Genomic DNA, 24,704 nt, shown 5'->3' on the forward strand with positions numbered 1-24,704 from the left:
ATATATGTGTGTGTGTTAACATGAGATTAGTGCGATAAAATCGCTTATTAGCCTGTCTTAAATCTAATCTTTCAATCCTATCACAATCATATAAAGCCTTTAAAAAATAAAAAAAACTTGGGACATGTGACGTGACATGTGACATGTGGCCAAGTATGGTGACCCATACTCGGAATTAGTGCTCTGCATTTATCCCGTCCAAAGTGCGCACACACAGCAGTGAACACACACACACCGTGAACACACACCCGGAGCAGTGGGCAGCCATTTTTTGCTGCGGCGCCCGGGGAGCAGTTGGGGGTTCAGTGCCTTGCTCAAGGGCACCTCAGTCATGGTATTGAAGGTGGGAGAGAGCGCTGTACATTCACTCCCCCCACCTACAATCCCTGCCGGTACGAGACTCGAACCCGCAACCTTTGGGCTACGAGTCCGACTCTCTAACCATTAGGCCACGACTTCCCCCTGCTTTAAACCCAGTGACTTTATAACGTGCAAAAGGATACAAGAAAGGGATTATTTACATCAGGAATTACATTAAATTAATCATCCTAGAAAAGTATTAACCATCACTAAAAGGACAATTTAGCCAACTTTACAGCTTAAATATATTTTGAATGCAAGAATGAATGTGCTTTAACAAGGTTTTTTAAAAGCTCCATGATGTATTGATATTTGGGGAACAGCAAAATATAATTATAAAATAATGTTAGTATTTTATTGAATAATAATATTTTACAATAATAGTGCACTTGGAATAGGATAAAATTGTTCATTTTTGCACCAGTAACTTGGATGATGGCCTCACCTTGATCTTGTTACGGCAAGAAGCACCTGTGAGCTGAAAACTGCCATTTTGTGACTTAAAATCGTGTGTCCTGTAAAGAGAGAGAGAAAAAAGGCAAAATTGTAATTACATCTACAGTAATGGTGGTACTGGCTGCGGATTCAGTACCTGTACGTGGTCAGGGTGGACGGAATTTTGAGGAATAAATCCTTTCATTTTTGTGTAATTTTTTGTGAAACTTCGTTTTATATATTTGTAATCTACTTCCTATTTATGAATGTTTGTTTTTCTGTAGTATTCTAGGTTTCCAAAATCGTGAACTTGCACATTTGATGTAAAAAACAAAACAAAACACGAACACTGTGATATCACAACAGGGGTTTTAATTGTCCCAATATCAATAAATGTACACAGATTCACAAACAAAGGCAACTCCACAAATAAGTATAAGGCGTTTGTGAGCAAATGTGCAAAAATTTATAGTTAGATTTGCTCAAGTATTTCTGAGGAATATGTCCTTTTATGGTTTGTGCAAACGTGCAATTTTTGTTGAACCTGCATTTGTTATTATTTAAGTACATTTATTGATGAATACTGCAACAATAATAATCTCCTACGTCACGCTCGTGCGCAGATGCGGCAGGTCGCGAGCGCTGCACACAAATACCGGCTCACGTCTTTATCTGCTAAAACAGAACACAAACACGGAGACCGGTCAAAATCACAGGCCATATTTAACGAGAATACAAGGAAAGTTTCATTTCACGCGGAAGTCTGACTCAAATTACAACGGCAAATTATACAAACGTTATAACGTATTACGACACCGCTAGTATGAAAGTAACGTTACCATTACTTTATGCGTACGTCAACATGAACTACAGTATCCACTTCCTTATTATAATTCCTCGAGAGTTTTTACATTTTAAACGTCTAAACTGTTATATACGAAAAGTGGTGCGAGTTCGTCAAAACAGTGAAGTTTAATGACAGGCGCTGAAGGCCACAGCAGAGGCCGCGGATACACGATCACCATCTCAAAACACCGCATTCAGTACCAGCTCAACTAATACAGAAGCTTAGCTGATCTATGGATAAAGTCGACACAACATCGATCAACTTTAGAAAAAAGCGATCGGACAGTTCTTTTGTTTTATATTCGTTAATGTACAACTAACAGCGAGCGGTGGCTCAACGGTTGAGAGACAACAGATGAAAGAGAAACGATCGAGATGGTCTGAAATAGATATCAAGCGTTTAACAGCTCGAAACACGATTAAACGACTACCAACCTGTCGAAAAAGCTCCGTGTCGTGCGGTGTGATGGCTGTTAGGCTGTAACCATTGGATATGGTGTCAGATCGGATGACGGTGGAGAAAAATGTTCGGCTCGACAGCGCTCCTCCTGCAGCTGAGGGTCAGATTTCCTCGCAGGCGATGGTACGTTACGGGTGAAAAACGGACCTTTTGCGGGATGAGATACTCCATTCACGATGGTATGCCACTCCTTAAGTTTAAATCTAAATGGGCATATAAATTAATACATCCGTGCTGATGTACTATTGTGATCGGATTTTAATACGGGCTGTCAGGTTGCCTCTGGTGCCATAGACAAACCGATCGTCCGATGAGAGGCGAGGCGTGATTGACAGCAACGTACACCAATGGGCGAGCTGTACGCACTAGTGACGCTGGCCAATCCGCTGGACGGGGCGGACAGTGGAACTTCCCATGACCTCATCCGTGATGACGAGCGTCCACACCTGCTGATCTCAGTTCAGCTGTAGCTCAGTGTTGTCATGGCAACGGTCAAGTTTACAGTGCTGAGAACAGTGACGGAGTAGCAAGGCGTTTCATATGGTTGTCATTAGATATTTGTGCAGACGATGGCGCTATTATTCAGTTTAACCTTGCTTGAGATCCATAGGGAAGGAACATAGTACCCTAATAACATTGTTTTGTTCTTATTTTCATGTTTATTAACATATAATGTGTATGAAACCCCCAGAATAAGGAAACTAAAATGTGCTGCATTTTTGTAAAACTGCTGTAAAGTTACACTGGTAATTATTATTTCTGTAGGCCTTGTTTAATAAATAAAGCGCATGTATATTAATGTGGGGTGTAAGTACTATTTTTTGACAACCACAATATGTTTTATCTATTTATCATCTAGTTTTATCTAGCTTTATCCATATAGCATATTGTTTTTTTATTTGTAATTTTACTAACATTTTACTATATATATATATATATATATATATTCACTTATTTATTTATTTATTTTCCGTGGTTGAAGTAGTATTTAGCTATTTTTGGAAAACACGATAATGACATTATTTTGTTTTCATTATGTGTGTGTACGTGTGTATATATATATATATATATATATATATATATTACTCTCTGTAATACATTGATCACATCTTATGTTTTACTGACAAGCAATAATATTGTTGTAATTATGTTGTAATTATAAGAAGAAGAAAAAAAACTACTCGTCCCAACATGCCCCTCACATCATGCAGCACAGCCAATGGGGGAATTTTATTTTGGCGCTGAGACACAGGCCTTAAGCAGAAGGGCTTTTGTTACAGCTAGAGGGAGGGAGACGGCTACAATAAAATATATGGGAGCCAAATTTCCCTGGATCTGCAGGAGCATCCCGCACAGCCACACATCCTATCATGGGGATCGGCATACGACTGATGTAGCCCCATTTCTTTTCCAAACAACGGATTAGATCTAAAAGAAACGTGGAGTCATATGTCTTTGTGTTGATATATTTATGTTAACTGCAGCAGGAATCCAGTTTATTTGGTGTATTTGTTTAGAATGGAACACGCTGAAGGTACAGACGCTTTTATTCTACCGTTGTTTCGATGCTTCGTTTCATAATATCGTGCAGAATCCAAACAAGCGCTGCATGTATTTCTGTTTTTGATAACAATAAAGCAGTGGTTTTCATCACACCTTTTCCTGATGGAAATGTAATCTGGCCGATTTGATTTAAAGGGGCACGGGCAGCCATGTTGGCATGTTCGCATTCAATTCTTCAGTTTGTAAGGTTCTCCGCGTGATTCAATCTACCAAGAAACATACAATTTAGAAACAAACTGTCTCTTTGGAAAATTCCCTGGTGATAAACCTTAGAAGTGCGTGTGTTGGTGTTTTCCCCATGTACACACATTAGCACATCCGCTAACGCCGCCTTTCATATAACGTTAATGCAGCGACATTACACGGGTCCGCTTTACAAGGCTGTTGGGGAAACAGGATCTGTTTTTAACTACACCAAATCGTAATTTTGTTTATTCGTGGGCCATATAGTATTTTCGTTAAGTCGTTTGTGTTTACACGTGACAATATGATTATATCGGGTCTGTTTTGTTATCCAGAAAAGGCTAGCAGGCTAACATTAGCCAGCTGCTGGTCTTAGCAGGTTTGTTTCTTTGACATGAAACGATGTTTCAGTTTAGAAGCAGTCGTTTATTGTTCTGTGGCATTGAGTGATGTGGTTCATGTGCTAAATGAAATTCTTTAACGGCTTGTTTTAAATCCTTTCTTACTGGACATGCAAAATAGACAAAATGAGCACTGTTCTGATGGCAAATAACTTCTTTTCTTGAACATCTGGCATAGCCATACTTATAATTAAAGTGAGAGAAACTCAAAATTCAAAAGATTATTTAATAAAATAAAGGGAAAAGCATGCATCGTTGTCAAATATAAGAAGTAGAGGGGATGTTAAATTAGGAAAATGGCATTGGACATGTTTGATTCTGGCTAAATATGCTATCCAACAAGGCTGCGAAATTTCAATCTAAATTTTGCATGAAGTTTCCTCTCAAGAGTCAGAGGAAGTTGGCATAACTTGTAGTGGAGTACACTTTATTTATCCCCTGGGAGGGAGATTTGCAAAAAGCAGCCTAATACCCTCACAAACTCTTTTGTGCATTGCAATACCCACACATTTTTGACCCATTTTGTTGATTTTTATACAAATAAGGTTATTAAACATTTTTTTGCCAAGAGCAATGTTTCACTAATGTGATAAAATGAGGAGGCATTTATTATGTGTCATAAACACACTCTGTTTTTCCTCTATCTCAGCAGGCCCTGTAAGAAAAAGGGAAACTTAAGGATGCTGGAGCAGAACAATGGATTTCTCCTTCTCTTTCATGCAAGGGATCATGGGAAACACAATTCAGCAACCCCCTCAGCTTATTGACTCCGCTAACATCAGACAGGAGGATGTCTATGAAGCCATCAGTGACCCAGGAGATGATGGAGGACAGCAAAACTTTGAGTCTCCTTTGGAGTCAGGCTTTCCTTACCCTGCTGAAGACCTCCCAGTCATTACAAACGGCTACCCGACAGGCGTAGGTACCTATGAGCAACAGGCCAAGTTTGCCTTGTACTCACAGTTCCCCAATGGCTCAGCTAATGGCTACGGAGCCATACGAAACTATGGGGATCACGGGTCGTTGCTTGGTGAGGGTACAGTATTGAGACCACCAGTGGTCCAGGAGAAGCCTCCAAGCCACATCTCACCTCCACCTCATCCCCATCATCACCACCAGCCTCATCATCCTCCTCACCATCACCACCATCAGCAGCAGCAACACCAACACCATCCACATAACCCACCACTGTTACCTCACCACCATCACCCGCCTCCTGCCTCTCACCTAATGCCTCAAGTCTTGCCACCCCCTCCTCCATTGCTCTTGCCCTCTTCACCGCCCCTCCTGTCACCTCAAGAAAGCACCGTCTCCAACCCCGTTGCGCAATCCACCACCACTCCTAAAAAGACCAGCTCCCCAGAGATCAAAATAAAGATCATTAAGACCTACCAGAACGGCAGGGAGCTGTTCGAGTCCTCACTGTGCGGGGATCTGTTGCAAGAGTTTCAGGCCGGTGAGCCTTCCAGGAGAAGACACGAGCAGAAGAAGGAAAAGAGGAAAAAGAGAAGCAGCAGACATGGTGCTGGTCAAGAAGAGGAGAGCCAGCAGCCATGCAAAGGCGTGGAGGAGCGCTCAGGGGTGGTTCACAACTCCGCACAACCCAACGAAGGTCATGTTGCATTCAGAGAAGAGCAACCTTCTTTAACCCTCAAAAGCCCCAAAGCAGAACTGAAGGAACAGAAAGTGAGTTTAATATTCTTGACATGTTTATAGTCCTTTTCACTTCAGAAGAAACCACTTTCTGCTTGATGAGTTCTGATCTTACAGTTCCTGTTCATCCAAGACCATCTTGTGTTCTTGTTTAGGTTGAAAAGCACTTTCCTTCAGTCATCACTAGCACTGGCTCTGGTCAAGAGTTTGAGATCGGTGACTTGGTGTGGGCTAAGGTTGGGACGTATCCTTGGTGGCCGTGCATGGTGTCATCAGACCCTCAGTCAAATGTTCATATACGTCTTAATAAAAGAGGTAATTCATCTACTACAAGTACATATGTTAATGGCTGGAATACTCTACACAACAGAACAGATTTTAAAACTCTAGGTACTAGTCACACACTTTTTGGCTTTGAAAATATTTATAGAGGGCAAACTGGCCATCATACACTAAATGACTGAGAATTACACACTACCAGACTTTCAAATTATTTCGAACACTTCAAATCCATGCAAAAACTCGTTGCTAGTAGTCCGCCATTCTGGTGGACAAATGAAAACAATGTGTTCATATGTTCTTGTTCATGTTTGGAATCAATATTCTGAAAATCTGTCTTCAATTGCCTAAAATTTGCAGAATGGCTCTGATTTTCGGCAACTAACCTCAACTCACCTAGATCGGTGAACAATTTGGGAAAAAGTAGGGTTGTGTATTCCAGCCTCTAGTTGTTAATTCTACTAGCATGCTTCAAATTTATGTTTCTAATAACATGCTTCCATGGTTCCTGGTAGGTGTTAAGGAATACCACGTGCAGTTCTTTGGGAGTGTCCCTGAGAGGGCCTGGATCCATGAGAAGAGAATTGTGGTGTACAAGGGTGAGAGCCAGTTCGATGAGTTGCAAGCAGAAACACTCCGGAAAGCAACCAACCCAACTGAGAAACAAAAGGTATCCTGTACCCCTGCAAATTTGGTGACCTTCTTTCTGTGGACATTTCTGGGTACTTATTCTATGGTTTATTTATTTTAAAGTTGCTGAAGCCTCAGTCCCAAAAGGAGCGTGCCCAGTGGGCAGTGGGTGTGGGTCACGCAGAAGCCGCTCTGCAGATGACACAAGAAGAACGCAATGAGAACTACACCTTCATCTACATTGACAAGGAACCCAGTTCTGCTGCTCCTGCTGCCGACACCGTGTCCCCACCTAGGGCGACCGGTAAAAACCATCCCGAACGCAAGCAGAGACGCTCTAAAGGCAGTGCCAGAGTGAAAGAAGAGCCCATACCTTGTCGCCAGCAGCCACGGAGGCAGTGCAGCATTAATAGTAGTGGGGAAACATCATCTCCCGATCAGGGAGAGGATGATATGGACCGAGAGCAACCCCGCAGCCCTGCGAAACCTGACCCCCACCCGATGGAACCCTCCCCACCTCCAGTCAGGACACCCTGGAAGACAGCCGCAGCCCGCAAGCTCCTCCCACTTTCCATTACTATGAAGAAACTCAATGTGGAGATCATCAAATGCGACTGGCAGCTCCCAAAGCAAAAGCTGGACTTACCTAAGAAGACGGAGAGTGAGGAGAGGCCCAGCGATCAGGTTCAGTCACCTGAGGTAAAAGTGAAAAAATGTTTATGAACATAAGGGTGTGTGGTATTGTAAATCATGTAATGGCAGCATCGATCACTCTCATTTTGTAAAGAAAAGCTTAATCAAAGAAACTCTGAAACATCATTTCAAAAATACATTTTAATAGCTACAATTTCTCAGATCAAACATGTAGTTGCCCACAAGTGACAAGTGACTATGCATTGAAATAAAATTGTCTAATGAAATTGATCAAATGGAGATTGCTAAAATGTATTTAATTACATTTGCTTAAATTTACTGCTGCTTAAATTTATATCTTGTTTTTATATCGGCATATACAGATGTGTTGTTAGTGGTAACATTCATTTTTGTTAATTGAAATGGAGCTGAAAAAATAACATATTAGAAGAAACTTGGGAAAACTATAAAAATATAAAAAAAACAAATAAAAAATGTTAAGTGCAACAAAAGTACAATTTTTTTTTACAAACAAAAGGAACAAAAATACTAAAATAACACTGGATGCCTGTTGCATCCCAGTGTAAATAGTACATTTATACTAAGTGTATTTAGTATTATGTTGTAAATATGTATACTGTTGCACCCACATTTCCCAATATTAGCTAACTTTCCTGTCTGGCTCATTTAAACCAGGGTATGCTAACTAGATAATGGGTATGCTGCAATATAACTTGCTGGTTAGGTAGAATAAATGTCACCAAAAATGCTGTGAAACGTTATTTATCCTCTATAATGCATTTAGTTTGGTCAAAATGCTGTTAATGTACATCTTCAGCTATTATAGCTTACTGCTCAAAGTTAATTACTAAGCTCTAGCTAACCCAAAATTAGGGCTCTGCGCGCTCTCTTCATGCACGCTGCTTAAGAGGAAATTGCACCTTTTCTGCCAGGCAAGCTGTTGGTAGGTTTTTTTTTTTTTTAAATGTTTGTCAATTTATCCCACAAAGGACTCCAGTGATAAGGCAGAGACATGTTCCAGTGAAGAAGAGCGAGCTGCGTCTCCCTCAGCCTGGAGTGACCAGGAGAGCGCCGAGCAATCCACAGGTATATATAAGCTCAAACACAGAGTTATTGAAAAGAGTTAAACTCCCTTTTGCAACGATATTCAGATGTCCTTTGCAGTATGTTTAATCTGTGAAAACCTCCTCTGTGTCTGTGTGATATCAGAGAGAAAGCAGCAGCGCCGATCTGTGCGAAGCCGTTCTGAGTCAGAGAAGACTGTGGAACCAGTGCCAAAAAAGAAAGTGAAGAAAGAACAGGTAGAGCACATTAACAAAATATTAAATCTACTATTAAATAATTTAATAATGATGAATCCAACAAACCGTAGGCTCACTCTCTGGGCAGAATTCACTAAGAATTAATTAAACCTGCTGCATTTATTTGCATTCACCGCCTGCATAATTTTAGCACCGGATTCGCTAAAGGAATTATCATATTACTGTGCAAACCTGTTATTATATATTTGTGCAAAATGTTATTTGCACAGCACGATTTCTCATCTTAGGGGCCAGTTCTGAATGCTTGCTTGTGAAGAATAATATGTTTTGAATCTACGGTTGGCCAAACTTGCACATGAAGGTGCCGCTAAGCTAAGATGCAGATGAAGTTAAATGCACATGTGGCAGTGATATACCAGCACAGATAACACCTTGTTTGCAGATGGTTTGTGAATAAAACACAGGTTTTAGCACAGAAATACCAGCAGAAAAGTGATATAATGATTTAGTGATTTTTCCCGTTTTTTTTCCCCCTCATAATGCATTAGGGTTATTGTAGTTAACTAAAACCATAAAAGACATTTTCATTACTTGAAATAAAATAAACTTTAACTTAAATAAAATATAAATTATTTCAGCTAGTTGCCAAAGCAACGTTTGTCGTTTTTATTTAGTTTAATTTGATGCAGTAAAATAACTAAAACTGAAATAAAAATTAAAAACTATATAAACATTTGTAAATTTGTAAAAATAAATAAATAAAAATGACAAATGCAACAAAATTATCAGAACTACATTTAAACAGAAAATATAAAAATTTAAGCTAATTTAAAATAATAAACACTATAATAGCTCAATAATACTAAATAGGGATGTTACGATTAACCGCGAGCCGGTCGAAAATGATTCAAATATGTGACGATTCAAATCGGTTGAGATGCTAAACAAATCACGATACAATTGGAGTAGAATTATGTGAATGTATCTCTGAGGGGAACTGACTATATTTAGAAAAGTTTACGTGGTATTTTCTTTTCATCTTGCCTCTGAACAATGCATATTAAAGTAGTGTTTATAAGCGCTGCTTTGTTTACAGCGGTAACCCAGGAAACGCTGTATCGCTGCTGTTCATAAGCGCCACCTGCTGTCAGAGAGTGAATCTGCGTCTCATTCAGCTCGTCTGCCGTTTCGTTCAGATATGTTTTATGTAGTATAGTTTCACAAAACTAAAGTCAGACCATTCTGTTTTTGCTTCAAATTTCGAAATTATACAGTCTAATTTAGATTAAAAACCACTCAGGTTGCATGTATGCTGCATCTTTGTTTGGATCATGATTCAAATCCAGTGGTTGCATCTAATTTTAAATGGAAGAGCACAGACAAAGCCTTAGTTTGTTCATATTAAGAGATTTATCTTATTTGTGTAACTTGTTTGATTTGGGGTTTGTTTTAAAATTTCAATTTAGTTTTGTTTAGGGATGTAACGATTAACTGCGAGCCGGTTGAAAATCGATTCAAATATGTGACGATTCAAATCGGTTGAGATGCTAAACAAATCGTGATTCATTTAGATGTAGGAGTTTATATGAATGCATGTCTGAGGGGAACTTACTGTCTTTAGAAAAGTTTATTAAATCTCATTTTGTTAAAAATAATAATAATAATCGCAAATCGAATCTAATCGTGAAATCAAAATTGTGAATCGAATCGTGAGTTGAGTGAATCGTTACATCCCTAGTTTTGTTATTTCAATTTCACAAAGAAACGTGCAGCAATAGCCTAATAAAACGACACTTTTTAATTTAGGCTACTGTATAATGTCTTCAATCTCATTTTGTAAAAAAAAAAATCATGAGAAAATCGAATCGTGAAATCAAAATCGTGAATCGATTCGAATCGTGAGTTGAGTGAATCGTTACATCCCTAATACTAAAATAACACTGTAATACGTCTAGTTTATATTTAAAGTGAGTCACACAAGCCTTTATGAATGTGTAAGTTATGCAAAGGTGTCAAATAGTGAAGAAACTTCTTATAAAATTGCCTTTTTTGTTTTTCTTCACAGGCTGAAGCAGCACCTCAAATGGATTTCAAAACAGGGTCGCAAAAAGGTGCTTGACACTGCAAGATGAATTTTACATTTATTTAAATGTTTTTTTAGAGGCATTTTTTGAGTCATGTTTTGAATGATTAATAAGCCCGTAAATTAATTTATGGATCAGTATCTTAATGCTACTGGAATCCTGTAGGTGCCAGTGAGATCTCAGACTCATGTAAACCACTGAAGAAACGCAGCAGGGCATCTACTGATGTGGAGATGGCCAGCTCACTGTACAGAGACACTTCTGACTCTGACTCCAGAGGCCTCAATGATCCACAGGTCAGACTACACTCAGAAATACCGCCAGTGTACCAGCAGGTTTTTGTTGATTGGCACCTCAGCGATACAGTCTTCATTGGGTTACATAATTGTTATGGCAGATTTGTTTATTTGAAATATCTCAGTTTTTGTAGCCAAATGACAAATGGACTCTGCTTGTAAAGCCACATTTTTGCATTCATTTGCATCCCTTGTAGACTGGATTCGGGAAGCGCTCGGACAGTCCAGCTACAGTAGATGCTGACGGATCTGATGCACAGTCCGTGGACTCCAGCCTGTCCCGTCAAGGAGGAAGTTCCTCAAAAAAGGACACTGTCTGCCATGTAAGCTCTCTAAACACTGTGTTTATATAGTCTCGCGTAGCCAGACCTTCAGACTGACGGCAGAAGGTCTGGGAATCTTGGCCCACCCAAGAGGCCGTATGATTGACAGGTAAAACAACCAATCACGTTTTGTTTTGTGCCATGTTTAGGGGCGTGGAAATGTCCCCACAATAACAGACCGTTGTGTAAAACTCTTGGACATATTTTAAAGAGTCTATGCCGCAAACTTTACATATTTCACATGCTTTTGAAAATCCAACCTTAAGTTGATCCTGACAAGCGCTCATCGTCACAGTTGTAAACACGGCGGCTTTCTTCTTCCATGAGTGAATTTGGCAACACGACATGTTTGTTTCCAGGTGGAACGTTAAAGAACGTGACGCACGTCTCCCGGAAATCCTGTATAATTCAACCAATCCAGTGACGACTTCGAAACTCTTGAAGTGTTTCCAATTATGTGTGCCATATGCATCAGACATTCAGCAAACGTTCCATGGGTGTGACGTCTGAGACTAGTGTCTATATAGACTACATTACACTAAAGTAGCAGAGAGCTATAATGTGTTTTTTTTTTTTGTGTTAAGGTTCCAATAGATCAGCATTCACAGAAATGTAAAATAGTTGCTTAGATTTTGTCTGACTCTTACAGGTGTAATAGCAATCTGTTGTTGTGGTTCTTCTCTACAATTTCTTAGGTCTGTGAAACATTCGGGGATTCTTTGGTGAGCTGTGAGGGAGACTGTAACAGGCTGTTTCATCCTGAGTGTATTGGACCTAACAGTGGAACAGAGGGAGAACTCCTGTGTCAGGAGTGTAAGACAGGTGAGCATTATTACATCCTATAGGTCCTAAATGGTTAGGCATTTGAATTAAATAAACTGAGTTAAAGTGGTGTTCCTCTACAAAATGTTTTTTTTTTAATTATTAGCAATACATGTGATTTGTGGTAACTTTGTAAAAGCTATAACCAGTTATATAGCCCACCAGTAACACTGAAAAATATGGCCTATCCACCTTATTCTTAAACTTGGAAGTAAGCCTATGGGCGAGACTTCCGGTTCATTAGCCGCTGTAGGGAAATAACGAAGAATAACAACGTGCAGAAAACGGTAAAACTGTTCGCACTACAAACCAGTGTGTTCATAATTAAGATAATACATACATTAAAATAATATGGTAAGACACACCAATTTGCAATATCAAGCAGCAAAACGAGCTGAAAGCTGAACGTGGATAAGACCGGAAGCCAGACCCATAAAATTTACAAATGGTCGCACCCATTCTTACGGGAAAAATAAAGTGGATAACTTCTGTGGAAAAAAGTTTCATAGCAATTCTACATTTTAGACCTAATGTGAAGAGGTTCAAAGAAATGGGTTATTTTGTGTTAAAATTGTCATGCATTTTATTTGTGCTAAGAATTTGAACGTTAATAGTGCGTTGAAAATTGAATTTAAGCATTTTTTTTTTCTGTTTTAAGGTCCTGTTAAGTCTAATCTGTTTGTCGCCATCACTATCTCCAGGTTCCCACCATTGTTTCTCCTGCAAGGTCGCGGAGGGTGATATGAAGTGGTGCTCAGTGAATGGTTGTGGCCAGTATTACCACGAAACCTGTGCCCGCAAGTACACTGGCACCACTACTGATACTAGAGGCCTCCGCTGCCCTCAGCACAGCTGTGCCACATGCTGTCTCGACAGAGACCTTCACAAAGCTGGCAAAGGTAGATATATAGAAGATTCACTTATTCTTTGTATTTTACAGAAGCAATTTCAGAGCAGTTTCCTTTTTCATTACCCCCCCCATTTAGGCCGCATGATGCGTTGTATCCGCTGTCCGGTGGCGTATCACACAGGAGACGGTTGTGTGGCGGCTGGCAGTGTGTCGATAACACCCCACATCATCATATGTAGCAACCACTCCAGTTCCAGGAAGAACGGACACTTTTCCTCACCTGTAAACGTAGGCTGGTGTTTCATCTGCGCTCGAGGTACGTTTGGCCAGACGGTCTTCATACCTTGCGTTATAGCTAATGCCATAATTACTGAGAAGTTTAGATTTGTATGTTCAGTGTATCTCATACTTTAAGTGGCATTTAAACAGGTTCTTGTCAAAATTGCAGGTTGTCACTAGTGCAGTTAGTGAATGTAACACTTTCTAACAAACTTCACGCCACATCAGTATTTTAATGTTCTCTGGTGTCGTCCTTTGCAATGTTCAGTGTTCCTTCTCTTTAAGAGTAGGAACCTTTAATGTGACTTCTGACCTTCTTTCTTGTCACCTAGTCCTTTACTCTCAGATGTACTGTGTGTTCGTGATCCATCAGATCATGTTTGTTTCCTACTAATTAGTAACATTTTAATTGTTTGTGATTATTCTGGGGAAGGACTGAGATTGAATTAAAAATGTAATTTCATTTGAACTTTTAAAATGACAAAAATTGTCAGTAATTTAAGACATTCCAGTGAGCAATTAATGAACACTAAATCTGTTTGTTTGTAAGTAGTAAAATTATGAAAATCCCCATCTTATGCCAGAGTTATTGTTTTTAGTATTTTTATTCACCGATATAGAGATCATGATAGTTGAACATGATAATGTTCATAATTAACAATTCATAATTAACTGATTAATTAATCTAGATATATTAAGTAAAATTAGACTTTAAATGTTTAATATTGGACCTTGCAATTCATCTGCAATACAACAGATAAATAATCAGACAAAATTAGATGGATTAATTCTAAATTAATTTTAAATTAATTGCTAATATTGGTTGATACCATATATTGTGCTCTAAATTAATGTCAATAAGTGTGTTTATATGCAGAATCTTACAGCAGTTGTTTAATAAGCCTATAATATGCCAAGACCTAAACCAAATAATTTTCAGGTGTGCATTTATGAATGAGCACTGATTTTTGAAAGCGTTTTGTTGCACATGCAAACCCACTCAGTGTTTTGTTCAGAATGCAAACATTAATGAATATCATTGATTGCATCTTTAAGTTTTGGAATTATCAGACACCTTCCCACTTTTGTAGAAAAGCTCTTTAACCCTCTAATTTCTCCAGGAACTAATTGATAATGATAAACTGAATTTTGGTCATTTCTTTAACCATCTTTGTTGTCTGCAGTAATTTGGATAGTCTGTGTTGTCGTGGGAGCAGTTGCATATCACTTGATCTTTATAACTAAAATTTGTCCTTACAACCTTTTTCATTAAAGTAAAATATTTAGGTTTCTCACCATCATGTTGTTCCAAACCCTTATGACTTCATTTCTTCCCTGAAACTCAAAGTGCAAAATTTGGAAGAAAGTTCTGGTTCTGCAGTTGCAATTAAAGAGGGCTGAAATTTTCAAGGTCAAATAAGGATGTAAAAGCACCATAAACATATCATAAAAATGATCCATATGACTCGGTGCCAAATATTTTAAGGCTGGTGAAGCCATATGATAATTTTGTGTGCGAAACAGACTAAAATGTAAGTATACTTTATTCACTAAAAGAGAGGTTTGGAACAACATGAGGTTGAATAAATAACTAGATTTTTGAATGAACTATTCATTTAGCATTTGGCTACTATTAAAAGCAGAAAACAGAAAATCAAATGACACAACAATTGTTGCATATTTTACATGTTATCCTGCAAATCCCTAAAGCTCCCATTCCAACACTGCAGTATTCCTCTTAAGACTCTCGTTTTTTGTGTTCTCTTTTCAGGACTACTTATTTAATCACGTGTCTTTTTTTTTTTTTTCCTGATGTGTGTTTTCTGGAATCATGGGTAGTTTCATTACTCATGACTTTTCCTGTTTGTCTCGTGTAGGGCTTTTAGTGCACGACCATACTGACACCATATTAAGTTCATATACCTTTAAGTCGCACTACCTTCTGACTGAGTCAAATCGTGCTGAGTTGATGAAATTACCTATGATTCCTTCTTCTTCGTCAGCTACCAAAAAGAATATTGGGAAAGGTAAAATCATGTTTTCTTGGTTTGTCGTTTGCCGTCTGTATACTTTCACAGCTGTCTTATTGCTCATTTTTATTTATTTGTTTATTTTTGGGAGCATTTTGTTCCTCGTAATTTAACACCCTCATTTATGTGCTGCTTCTAATGCACATAGTGGGCTTAAAATAACACGCAGCAACAAATAACCTACATTTTTAGTTCTTTAGTTTAAAATCAGATAGCAGCATTGTAAATTAGTTTGGGATATTGTGTAGAGAAATGAAATTGAAGTTGGCATAATACTCAAATCTTTGTTTGCCTATAACTGATTCCCAGGAATTTAATAACTAGGTTATGATATGTCACGTAACTTGTTATTCTGAGTCCGTAACATGCTTTGGCTTAGCATTAATTGCTTGAATTGTTTCTAAATGACTTTGTCCTGTTTCTCTGTTTGCTTGAGCACAATTATACCCTACCACCCTCCAAACATAAACATATTTTGGATGGCAGTTTTAATAGAGCCAACAGCAGGGTCCCGGAAGTAAAAATCCCATTCATTTTGTCCATAGAGAATTGATTTTTAAAAACAGCTTGTACATCTTGTACAGCTCTGATGTATGGAAGCCCTTTTCTGTCATGGAATATAAACTAATAAAGGTAATTGTGACTTCTCACAATTCTGACTTTTTTCCTTGCATTTTTGAGAAAAAAGTCAGTATTGCAAGATATAAACACAGAATTCTGACTCTTTTCTCAGAATTCTGAGTTTCTCGCAATTGTGTTTTTATTATTATATTTATTATTGTTATTTCCACCATTGAATAAAAATTAAAAAGGTAATTGCAACCTTTTTATCTCACAATTTTGACTTTTTTTTTCTTGCAGTTGCAAGTTTATATTTCACAATTTGGACTTTTCTAAGAATTGCGAGTTTATATCTTGCAGTTTTGAGTTAACATCTCACAATTCTGAATTTTTTCCAACTTTTTTTTAAATTGTGAAAAAAGTCAGAATTGTAAGAAGTTAAAATTACCTTTTTTTCTGTAGAAAAACGGGCTTCGATACAGATGATTAGCATTGATATATGTTTGTTGAAGTTTCAGATTTCATTTTAACCTCCAAAAAATATATAGTTTTTGTACTTTCAATTATTTAAGTTTTATATTGTACTTTTTTAATATTTTATTTACGTAATTTTTAAGATTCTTGGGGTGAGTAGTTCATTCCCTCATAGATTAAATGCCAAATCTATTTTTTTGCTTTAAAGATTGTAATGTGATTCATTTCAGAGCTGGTTGGATTGGTTCAGGACTCTTTATTTAAGATTTTTTTGAATCCCTCTGGAGAAAATGAATCGGAAAATGCTTTCGGAACCAAAGTGGCTGGAAAAGTGGGCACTCACTGCTGTGCTCCATCTTTTATTGTCCATCAGGGCTTATTTGCCATATTTTTCTTGTCAGTCAAACCAAGCGTTTTAAGTGACGCCATCCAAAATACTTGCTCCGTGTCTGCTAGTGTACTGCAGGTGATGTTAATGCGGACAATCAGTCAGTGTGCATCACTGCATGTTTCCCATAGTGCCCCCCTCTGATCATTCACTATTGGCTGCTTATTAAATCACCCGGCACAAAAAAGCACATTAACATAATGCTGAAAGGTGTTAGTCATCAAACCATGTCTTTGAGCATGTCAAACTGAACTTCAAATAGGCATTTAGAATCTAGAGGCATATGTTGGAGCATTTCAGAGACGTATATCGATCTCAGAGGACACATAACTGTCTGATTCTGACATGCTCATGGATGAGGTTTGTGGAATACCACCTTATTGGGAATGGACAAGCATGTGGTGATACTGTGGGCCTGTGTATTCGATTGTGTGTTTATGTGCGTGTGTGTGCTTGTCAAAAAGGAGGAAGACTGTTGTGTTGCGAGGCCTGTCCTGCCTCGTTCCACCCCGAGTGCTTGAACATGGAGATGCCAGAGGGTACATGGCTGTGTGGGGAATGCAGAGCGGGCAAGAAGCCCCACTATAAGCAGATAGTCTGGGTCAAGCTGGGCAACTACAGGTACGTTCGTGGAACTGCTGAATGTCTCTTAGTGTCCTAAGATACTTTTAGCTTAACTAAGGCATGTTCATGCCAAGTCTAAAGTGACTAAATGGCACAAAAATGTAAAAAATTCAGAACAAAAGTTTTTTGTTTTTTTTTCATCAAAATTAGTCTGATGCAGATTATAATAAACATATATAAAACATATAATTTTTAATAAATAATAATACAAGTAATACTAAAAATATACGATCTAAAAATGTTACAAATTATTGTAGTATGTTATTTCTGACTTGAGGCATTGTTTCATTTTTCAATCTTTTGATGCATGTTTTGTTTGAAAAAATTCAGATTCCATATAATTATTGCCAAATTTACACTGCAAAGGTGGCACAGAAGAGCTTCTGAACTGGCAATTAGGTGTCTGTCTATAGACCGTTTACTGCTGTTTAGAAGTGCAATAAATGCATTTACACAGCAACTCTGTACCTTTATACCAGGGGTGTCCAAACTCGGTCCTGAATGGCCAGTGTCCTGCAGAGTTTAGCTCCAACTTGCCTCAACACACCTGCCTGGAAGTTTCTAGCATGCCTAGTAAGACCTTAATAAGCTAGTTCAGGTGTGTTTCATTGGAGTTGGAGCTAAACTCTGCAGGACACCGGCCCTCCAGGACTGAGTTTGGAGACCCCTGCTTTATACCTTTAAATTTACAATGCAAAGGTGGCAGAGAAGCACTTCTGAAGTGGCATTTAGTTGTCTTTACACAGACAATTTAATGCTACTCATAGGTGGCATAAATGCATTTGCACAGAAATTAAAGCTGTGTAATTTGATACTAGGAGCTGAGGTGGGTCTGAGCAGGCATTATTTCGTCTGGCTTTTATGCAGCATCGCCTCTTAACACAATTTTGAACAGGCACAGAGCAGCCTTAGCTGTGTAAAGAGGCCTTACACTAGGGGCTAAGGTGGTCAGAGCAGGCATTGCTTAATCCAGCTTTTATGTTTCGTCATGTCTTTACACATATTTTTGAGCTGGCACAGAGCAGCCTTAACTCAGCTGTGTAAAAATATGTCTTTACACAGCCGAGTTAAGGCTGCTCTGTGCCTGCTCAAAATTCAGTGCAAAATGCAATGCTGCATAAAAGCCAGACTGAATTTTGCCTGCTCAGACCCTAGCATCAAAGCATACAGTTGTAATCGCTGTGTAAATGCATTTATGCCACCTCTGAGCAGATTTAAAGTGTCTGTTTAAAGACACCTAAATGCCACTTCAGAAGTACATCAGTATTTTTGGTTTGTTTTCCTAGGTGACGATGACTTTATTTTACCTGTAACCAGTAAATAAGTGATAAACTTAATGTTGATGTTGAACCATGTGTAGGTGGTGGCCAGCTGAGATATGCAACCCTCGCCTGGTTCCCTCCAACATCCAGAGCCTGAAGCATGACATTGGTGACTTTCCAGTCTTTTTCTTTGGCTCCCATGACTATTACTGGATAAACCAGGGAAGAGTTTTCCCATATGTTGAGAGCGATAAGAACTTTGCAGAGGGACAAGTTGGCATCAATAAGACGTTTAAAAAAGGTAAGATAATTAGTCGTATGTTTAATGGAATGATCATGTCCCCAATAATGGTCAAGCTGAATTGACTCCTAAATGTATTTTTGTGTGTAAAGCACTTGAGGAGGCAGCAAAACGGTTCCAGGAGCTAAAAGCACAGCGAGAAACTAAGGAGGCCCTCGAACAGGAGCGCAACTCTCGCAGACCCCCACCATACAAACTTATCAAGGTACAGGATATAGCTCAAATATTTTATTTCTCTGCTGTTGTGTGGTACCATAATACGGCCCATTCTTACATTTCATGTTAATCTCTCTACAATGCAACTTTGCAAAGAAAACTCAAATCATATTGAAACAAATTAAAGCTCTGTATTTTTGTCCATGTTTTTCACCTCAGTCCAATAAGCCTGTTGGGAAGGTGCAGGTGCACGTCGCTGACCTCTCAGAGATCCCACGCTGCAGCTGCAGACCCACAGATGAGCATCCCTGCAGCCAGGACTCTCAGTGCCTGAACCGCATGCTGCAGTATGAATGCCACCCGCAGGTATGTCCCACAGGTGACTGCTGCCACAACCAGTGCTTTTCCAAACGCCTCTACCCCGACACTGAGGTCATTAAGACCACCGGCCGAGGATGGGGCCTAAAGACCAAGCAGGACCTCAAAAAGGTGAGAGGTTGACGTCTGAGCATGAAGTCTAATTGCACTAATGGACTGGAACTTTAATTGTGAAAGGTTCAGAAAGACTGGGAAATTAATCAAATCTAAAGTGTTGTAAATTTCTGTGGTGACTATAAATATTTGTAGTTTTGCTCCAGGGTTACTATCGTTAACTAAAACTATTGAAAACATTTTTCATAACTGAAATAAAGCTGAAAAAATTAACTATTTGATATTAGATAAATGAAAATATTAGCTAAAGTTACTAACTGTAAAGATAATAAAAAAATAAAAATTGAACATAAGTAGTAAAAAAAAAAAATGACAAAAGCATGTAACAAAATCACAAAAAAATTCATTTGATTTTTGTGCTTAATTTTCAGCACTAAAAAGCCTTCCCACAGACCAAATCTGAAATATTATACTTTATTATTAATAGTAATAATAATGTTGTTGTTGAGCTACTTTATTTTTAAAGTTTATTATTTAAATAAATCTTTATTATTATTATTATTATTATTAATTGTATGTAGTTTTTTTTTTTCATGTATTCTGACTTTTTTGGAATGTCTAAAATAATCAACGTTTTGGTAAAACTTTTGAAGTTCAGACCTTCATATTGCATAAAATGTTTCGTTTTACTGATCTTGGGACATTGTTTGGTTGTGTTTAGGGTGATTTTGTCATGGAGTATGTTGGCGAACTGATCGACTCTGAAGAGTGCAAGCAACGAATAAGACATGCCAATGAGAACGATGTGACCAACTTTTACATGCTGACCCTCACAAAGGTACCACTGTTGCATGTTTACTTTGTGTATGTCACATTATAACGTCATCTCAGCTGTATTAAAGTCGCTCTTTCTGTGCTTCTCAGGACCGTGTGATTGATGCTGGACCCAAAGGGAACTTGTCACGATTTATGAACAACAGCTGCAGTCCTAACTGTGAGACTCAGAAGTGGACCGTGAATGGAGATGTGCGGATAGGGCTCTTTACCTTGTGTGATATCGCTGCAGGTAAGAACCATTTGTATTTTCTTTGAAAAAAGGACAGCGTTTGTTTAGAAGCTAATTGAGATTATCATGTTTTTTTTTTCCAGACACAGAGCTGACCTTTAATTACAACCTGGACTGTCTGGGTAATGGGAGGACATCATGCCACTGTGGGTCCGAGAACTGCAGTGGTTTTCTTGGAGTCAAGCCCAAGGTAAAGCCTAATTGAATTAGACTGGCGCACGTGTAGTGCTTACCCACGATTTCCTGTTGCACCAGGACAATTCTCTGGAGTTTCCAATAGCTGAGTGTACTTATGCTGGTTGTTATATGGTTGTTATTTGTTTTCTCTTGGTCCCTTGTATTTCATTATTATTTTTTTCTATCATCATCATATCAATCTCTTGTCTGACACCTTGTTTTACTTCCTGCAGAGTGCAGTGGTTACGGAGAGAGAAGAGAAGGTGCGCAATGCTAAGCTCAAGCCCAAGAAGCGCAAGCTGAAGACAGAGAGCAAACAGACCCACGAGTATTACTGCTACTGCTGTGGAGAGGCAGGAGAGCTGGTCATGTGTGACAAAAAGGATTGTCCGAAGGCCTACCATCTCCTCTGCCTCAACCTGACCAAACCTCCATACGGTGCGTGCTGTCTGTCACTCCAGCTTTTTTTATCAGCTGTGGGAATTTCGTAGTAATGCTGTCACATGTTCCGGATGGCCTCTTGTTACATGTTGCTTGATGGGGATTTAGATTTCCATAGCATTAATGTCTAAAATCTAGATCAGTGGTTCTCAACCAAGGGCCCTTAATTAAATAAAAAATGAAGATGTACAACGTTTAAACTGACTTTGTCTTGGACAAAAGGGGAGCTTGGAGCCTAAAAGGTTGAGAACCACAAAGAAAAATAATGAACCAACCATCTATAGATGTCAATGAAAGTACATTAATTTCTTTTTTTTAATAAATAGCAGTTTTATCTAATAATTCATAGATAAAATGGCTTGAACACACCCCTTCTATGATGAGAATGATTACATTTTTAAACTAAACATTTAAGGGGGGTATAAAATTAAAAAAGTATAAAAGGTGATACAACTGTCCTGATATCATAATGAAGAAAAAATAAATATTAAATTCTTGGAAAAAGTAGTTTGGCATAATCTTTTATTATTTATTAGGGAAAATCACAACAGTTTTGTTCAAATATATTGTAGCTGTTTTTAAATAAGATTTATAAAATGTTTATTTTTTTAATAAATTTACAAAATTTATTAATACAGTGTACAAAACCATGTCATGTGGTGCAACCAACATAAATGGAAAGAACATAGATGCAGATCCTCATTTTTGTTTCAAAGTTTCTTAAAATATCAGATCATTTGATCTTTTTATGATAAAACAAGGTTAGTTCATGTTGTAAAATGTCATGTGGTGCAACTCTCTAAAAACATATTTATGAATTAATAATTTGATATTTGTAAAAATAGTTTACAGCTAGAAAAATGTTTAAATCTTTTTTTTTTTTAGGATTTGTACACCTGCATGATTTCAAGGTGTGAGGAAATTAAGAAAAAGACATTTTACTTGATGGTTACTCCACATGACATTTTTACTCATTAAACTTTTTTTGAAAATGGTATAAAGTTTTTCAGGGGGGGAAAAAAAACATGTTTTGAACTAGATTTTTATAAGATTTTCTTCTGATTTGCTGTTGACCAGTTACCCTACATCTTATAATAAATTAATCCAACTGACAATTTGAGATGTTGCAGATCATAATCTATTAATTAGAAAGAAATTGCCAATGTGAGGGCAGCAAAAGTTCTCTCTTGAGCCACTTTGATGTCGTATGATTGATTTGTTTCTTCTGTGTGTCTCAGGGCAATGGGAATGCCCCTGGCATCAGTGCAGCGTGTGCCAGCGTGCTGCCACCTCCTTCTGCCACTTTTGCCCCGCCTCCTTCTGCCGAGAGCATGAGAGAGGACAGCTGGTAATGTCTGCCCTCGACAACCGGCCCTGCTGCTCAAACCACGACCCCCAGAGACCCTTAGGGCCTCAGGCTAGCCCTAGCCAGGTCACTGTAAAGAAGGAAGTGCTCGAACCCAGAGAGGAGGGCGACGACAACGAGGAAGAGGAGGAGGACGACGACGATGGGGGAGAGGGAGAGTGATTGGGCCAAAGCACAGAGGAAGCATTGAAAACCACATCAAAGTGCATGAAATTTCAAACTACAACGAACCATAGAGTAGATACATGCAGCTAGCTGGTCCACTTTTCAATTAAGCCAAGTGGACTTGATTAACTGGTTTGATTCATTCCAAATCTACAGCAGCTGGTATGAATTTTTCGAACATATCACAATTTACGGCCTCATGTCGAATTCATACGGGCTTATATAGCAATATAAGCTACTCATTTTTGGTTTTATAAGCTAAATTTCACAGCTAATTCTCACTGTTTTTCAGACGTGCACCGTTTAGGCAAAAACCTCTCAGTTAAAACGACGCCTTTCAGCGGCAAAGTCGGTTTCCACATCTATGGTACTTAAAAACACTCTATAAACACTTTAAACCAAGAACTTTATTTATGTACCTCATGTAAATAGCAAAGACTGTTGTAATATGTGTCGGGCTCAACCATTCGCCCCTCGCCGGTAGGATTTCACTACATTTCTGAATATGAACCTGTCGTGGTAACATCCCCCCCAAAAAATGAGAGTGATTCAAAACCCATACGAGGTTTGTTCAACTGCCGCTCCATTCCAGTGAGTTTGTGATTTGTAAGATATATAATCATTAATATATTTATGTCGATGTTTACATCCATTCACAATGTACAGTATTATTCGTCTGTATTAGTCAGTTTGATATCACTAATCGTATTGTATATGTGCCCTTTTTGTCAGCAAAATTGCATTATTGCTTGGCCGATACTGTATTGCCGTCATCTTTCGGTCCTTCGAGTAACAACGCAGCATAATTCAGATTTATAAGTGTTAGAAATAACTATCGATCACCCAAGAAGATCAGTTCTGACGTGTACAAACGGTAACGTTTGATGGTGTAGTGTTAAGCCACATATACTCCAACACTGCCATGTGTCTTAAACAAATATTTACCATTGTGACAGTGTGTATATCAACTACGAGGAACCCATATCATGTTTCTGAGCAGTGCTAGTTGTGAGACTGTGAGTACAATCTTTAATCAACGTGATTTTTCTTTTCTCCATTTTTTCTGTTTTCAGAGTGTAAATATAATCAGTTTACTTTTATGTTTTGTTTTCAGTAGTTGAGATTCATATTTCACAACTAGTATATTGCTGTACAGTCGAGACTCGTTTCAAAGGTATCAAATTGTACCTTAACCTGCACACTTGGTTGATCTCCTTTACCATCGTTGTATTAACACGTGCTACTTTGCTAAAACCGAACTGTCATGTAACGTGGGAGGGCTGTACGATTTACGGCAGAGTGTAGCATAATCCTCTCTGTGACTGTACTTGATGTGAATCTACTTAACTCAATAGCTTTGATGCCTGTGCTGTAAAGTGGAGCTGTTACTCTCTTGTTACTGGTAGCTGTGCGGTCGTGCTGTGCCACAGTTTGCACGGATGAAGAATCGACCAATCTCTACGGCTTCGGCACATGGGCTTTGTATACTTACTCGTTAGTCATTTCACATGAACGTTTTTATAGACCACAGTACAAGTATTACACGTGATGGCACCACCAGTATGTTTGTCACTTTATGGAAAGGAGGGAAAGCGCTGCAAGTTTTCATTTTACTTGAATCATGTCCATTTTGCCTTTTGTTCAAGTCTGTATTTATTACTTTTTTGTCTCGCAATGGAGTGTTATTTGTGGATATCTGTATGGATTTTTGCATCCGACGGCAAATTTAAGGAATTCTGACGATTTGACTGCCAAGCTGAGATTTGTACGTTTATGAAAATACTGTATGCTCTTACTTGCATCTGCATCTTTGAAACATGGAAGGCATTTTGGGTCTCTTTTGCGTGGAAGCCTGTTTCTGTCACAGAATAAAAAATGTAA

At 38.4% G+C, this 24,704-nt stretch overlaps 2 protein-coding genes across 5 annotated transcripts in view; one reads left to right on the plus strand and one right to left on the minus strand.

The window, feature by feature from the left end:
* Positions 1–2,418, minus strand: part of LOC107705077 (LETM1 domain-containing protein LETM2, mitochondrial-like) — a 10,866-nt gene extending 8,448 nt beyond the window's left edge. Inside the window, exons 1-2 of the mRNA XM_016508211.1 lie at positions 2,077–2,418; positions 806–875 (exon numbers count right to left, since the gene is read on the minus strand). Coding sequence (XP_016363697.1) covers positions 806–852 — 47 coding nt within the window. The 5' untranslated portion in view covers positions 853–875; positions 2,077–2,418. The remainder of the gene's footprint in view (positions 1–805; positions 876–2,076) is intronic.
* A 1,035-nt stretch (positions 2,419–3,453) lies between these two features.
* Positions 3,454–24,704, plus strand: LOC107705078 (histone-lysine N-methyltransferase NSD3-like). 4 transcript variants are annotated; one of them, XM_016508212.1, is made up of 23 exons: positions 3,454–3,635; positions 4,898–5,934; positions 6,057–6,216; positions 6,696–6,850; positions 6,934–7,509; positions 8,454–8,550; positions 8,674–8,765; positions 10,792–10,837; positions 10,976–11,106; positions 11,304–11,429; positions 12,125–12,251; positions 12,953–13,150; positions 13,238–13,417; positions 15,258–15,407; positions 17,298–17,454; positions 18,818–19,020; positions 19,113–19,225; positions 19,396–19,665; positions 20,330–20,446; positions 20,533–20,674; positions 20,758–20,864; positions 21,085–21,289; positions 22,531–24,704. In XM_016508212.1, exons 2-23 carry the CDS (start codon positions 4,945–4,947, stop codon positions 22,818–22,820), a joined length of 4,632 nt encoding a protein of 1,543 aa, XP_016363698.1. In that variant the 5' UTR covers positions 3,454–3,635; positions 4,898–4,944; the 3' UTR covers positions 22,821–24,704. The 4 variants fall into 4 exon arrangements, with proteins under 4 accessions (XP_016363698.1, XP_016363701.1, XP_016363699.1 ...); XM_016508215.1 differs by having other exon boundaries at positions 15,384–15,407; XM_016508213.1 differs by having other exon boundaries at positions 4,901–5,934.

This window comes from Sinocyclocheilus rhinocerous, unplaced genomic scaffold (genome assembly GCF_001515625.1).
Source record: "Sinocyclocheilus rhinocerous isolate Xijiao unplaced genomic scaffold, SAMN03320098_v1.1 scaffold3642, whole genome shotgun sequence".
Classification (NCBI taxonomy): Eukaryota; Metazoa; Chordata; class Actinopteri; order Cypriniformes; family Cyprinidae; genus Sinocyclocheilus; species Sinocyclocheilus rhinocerous.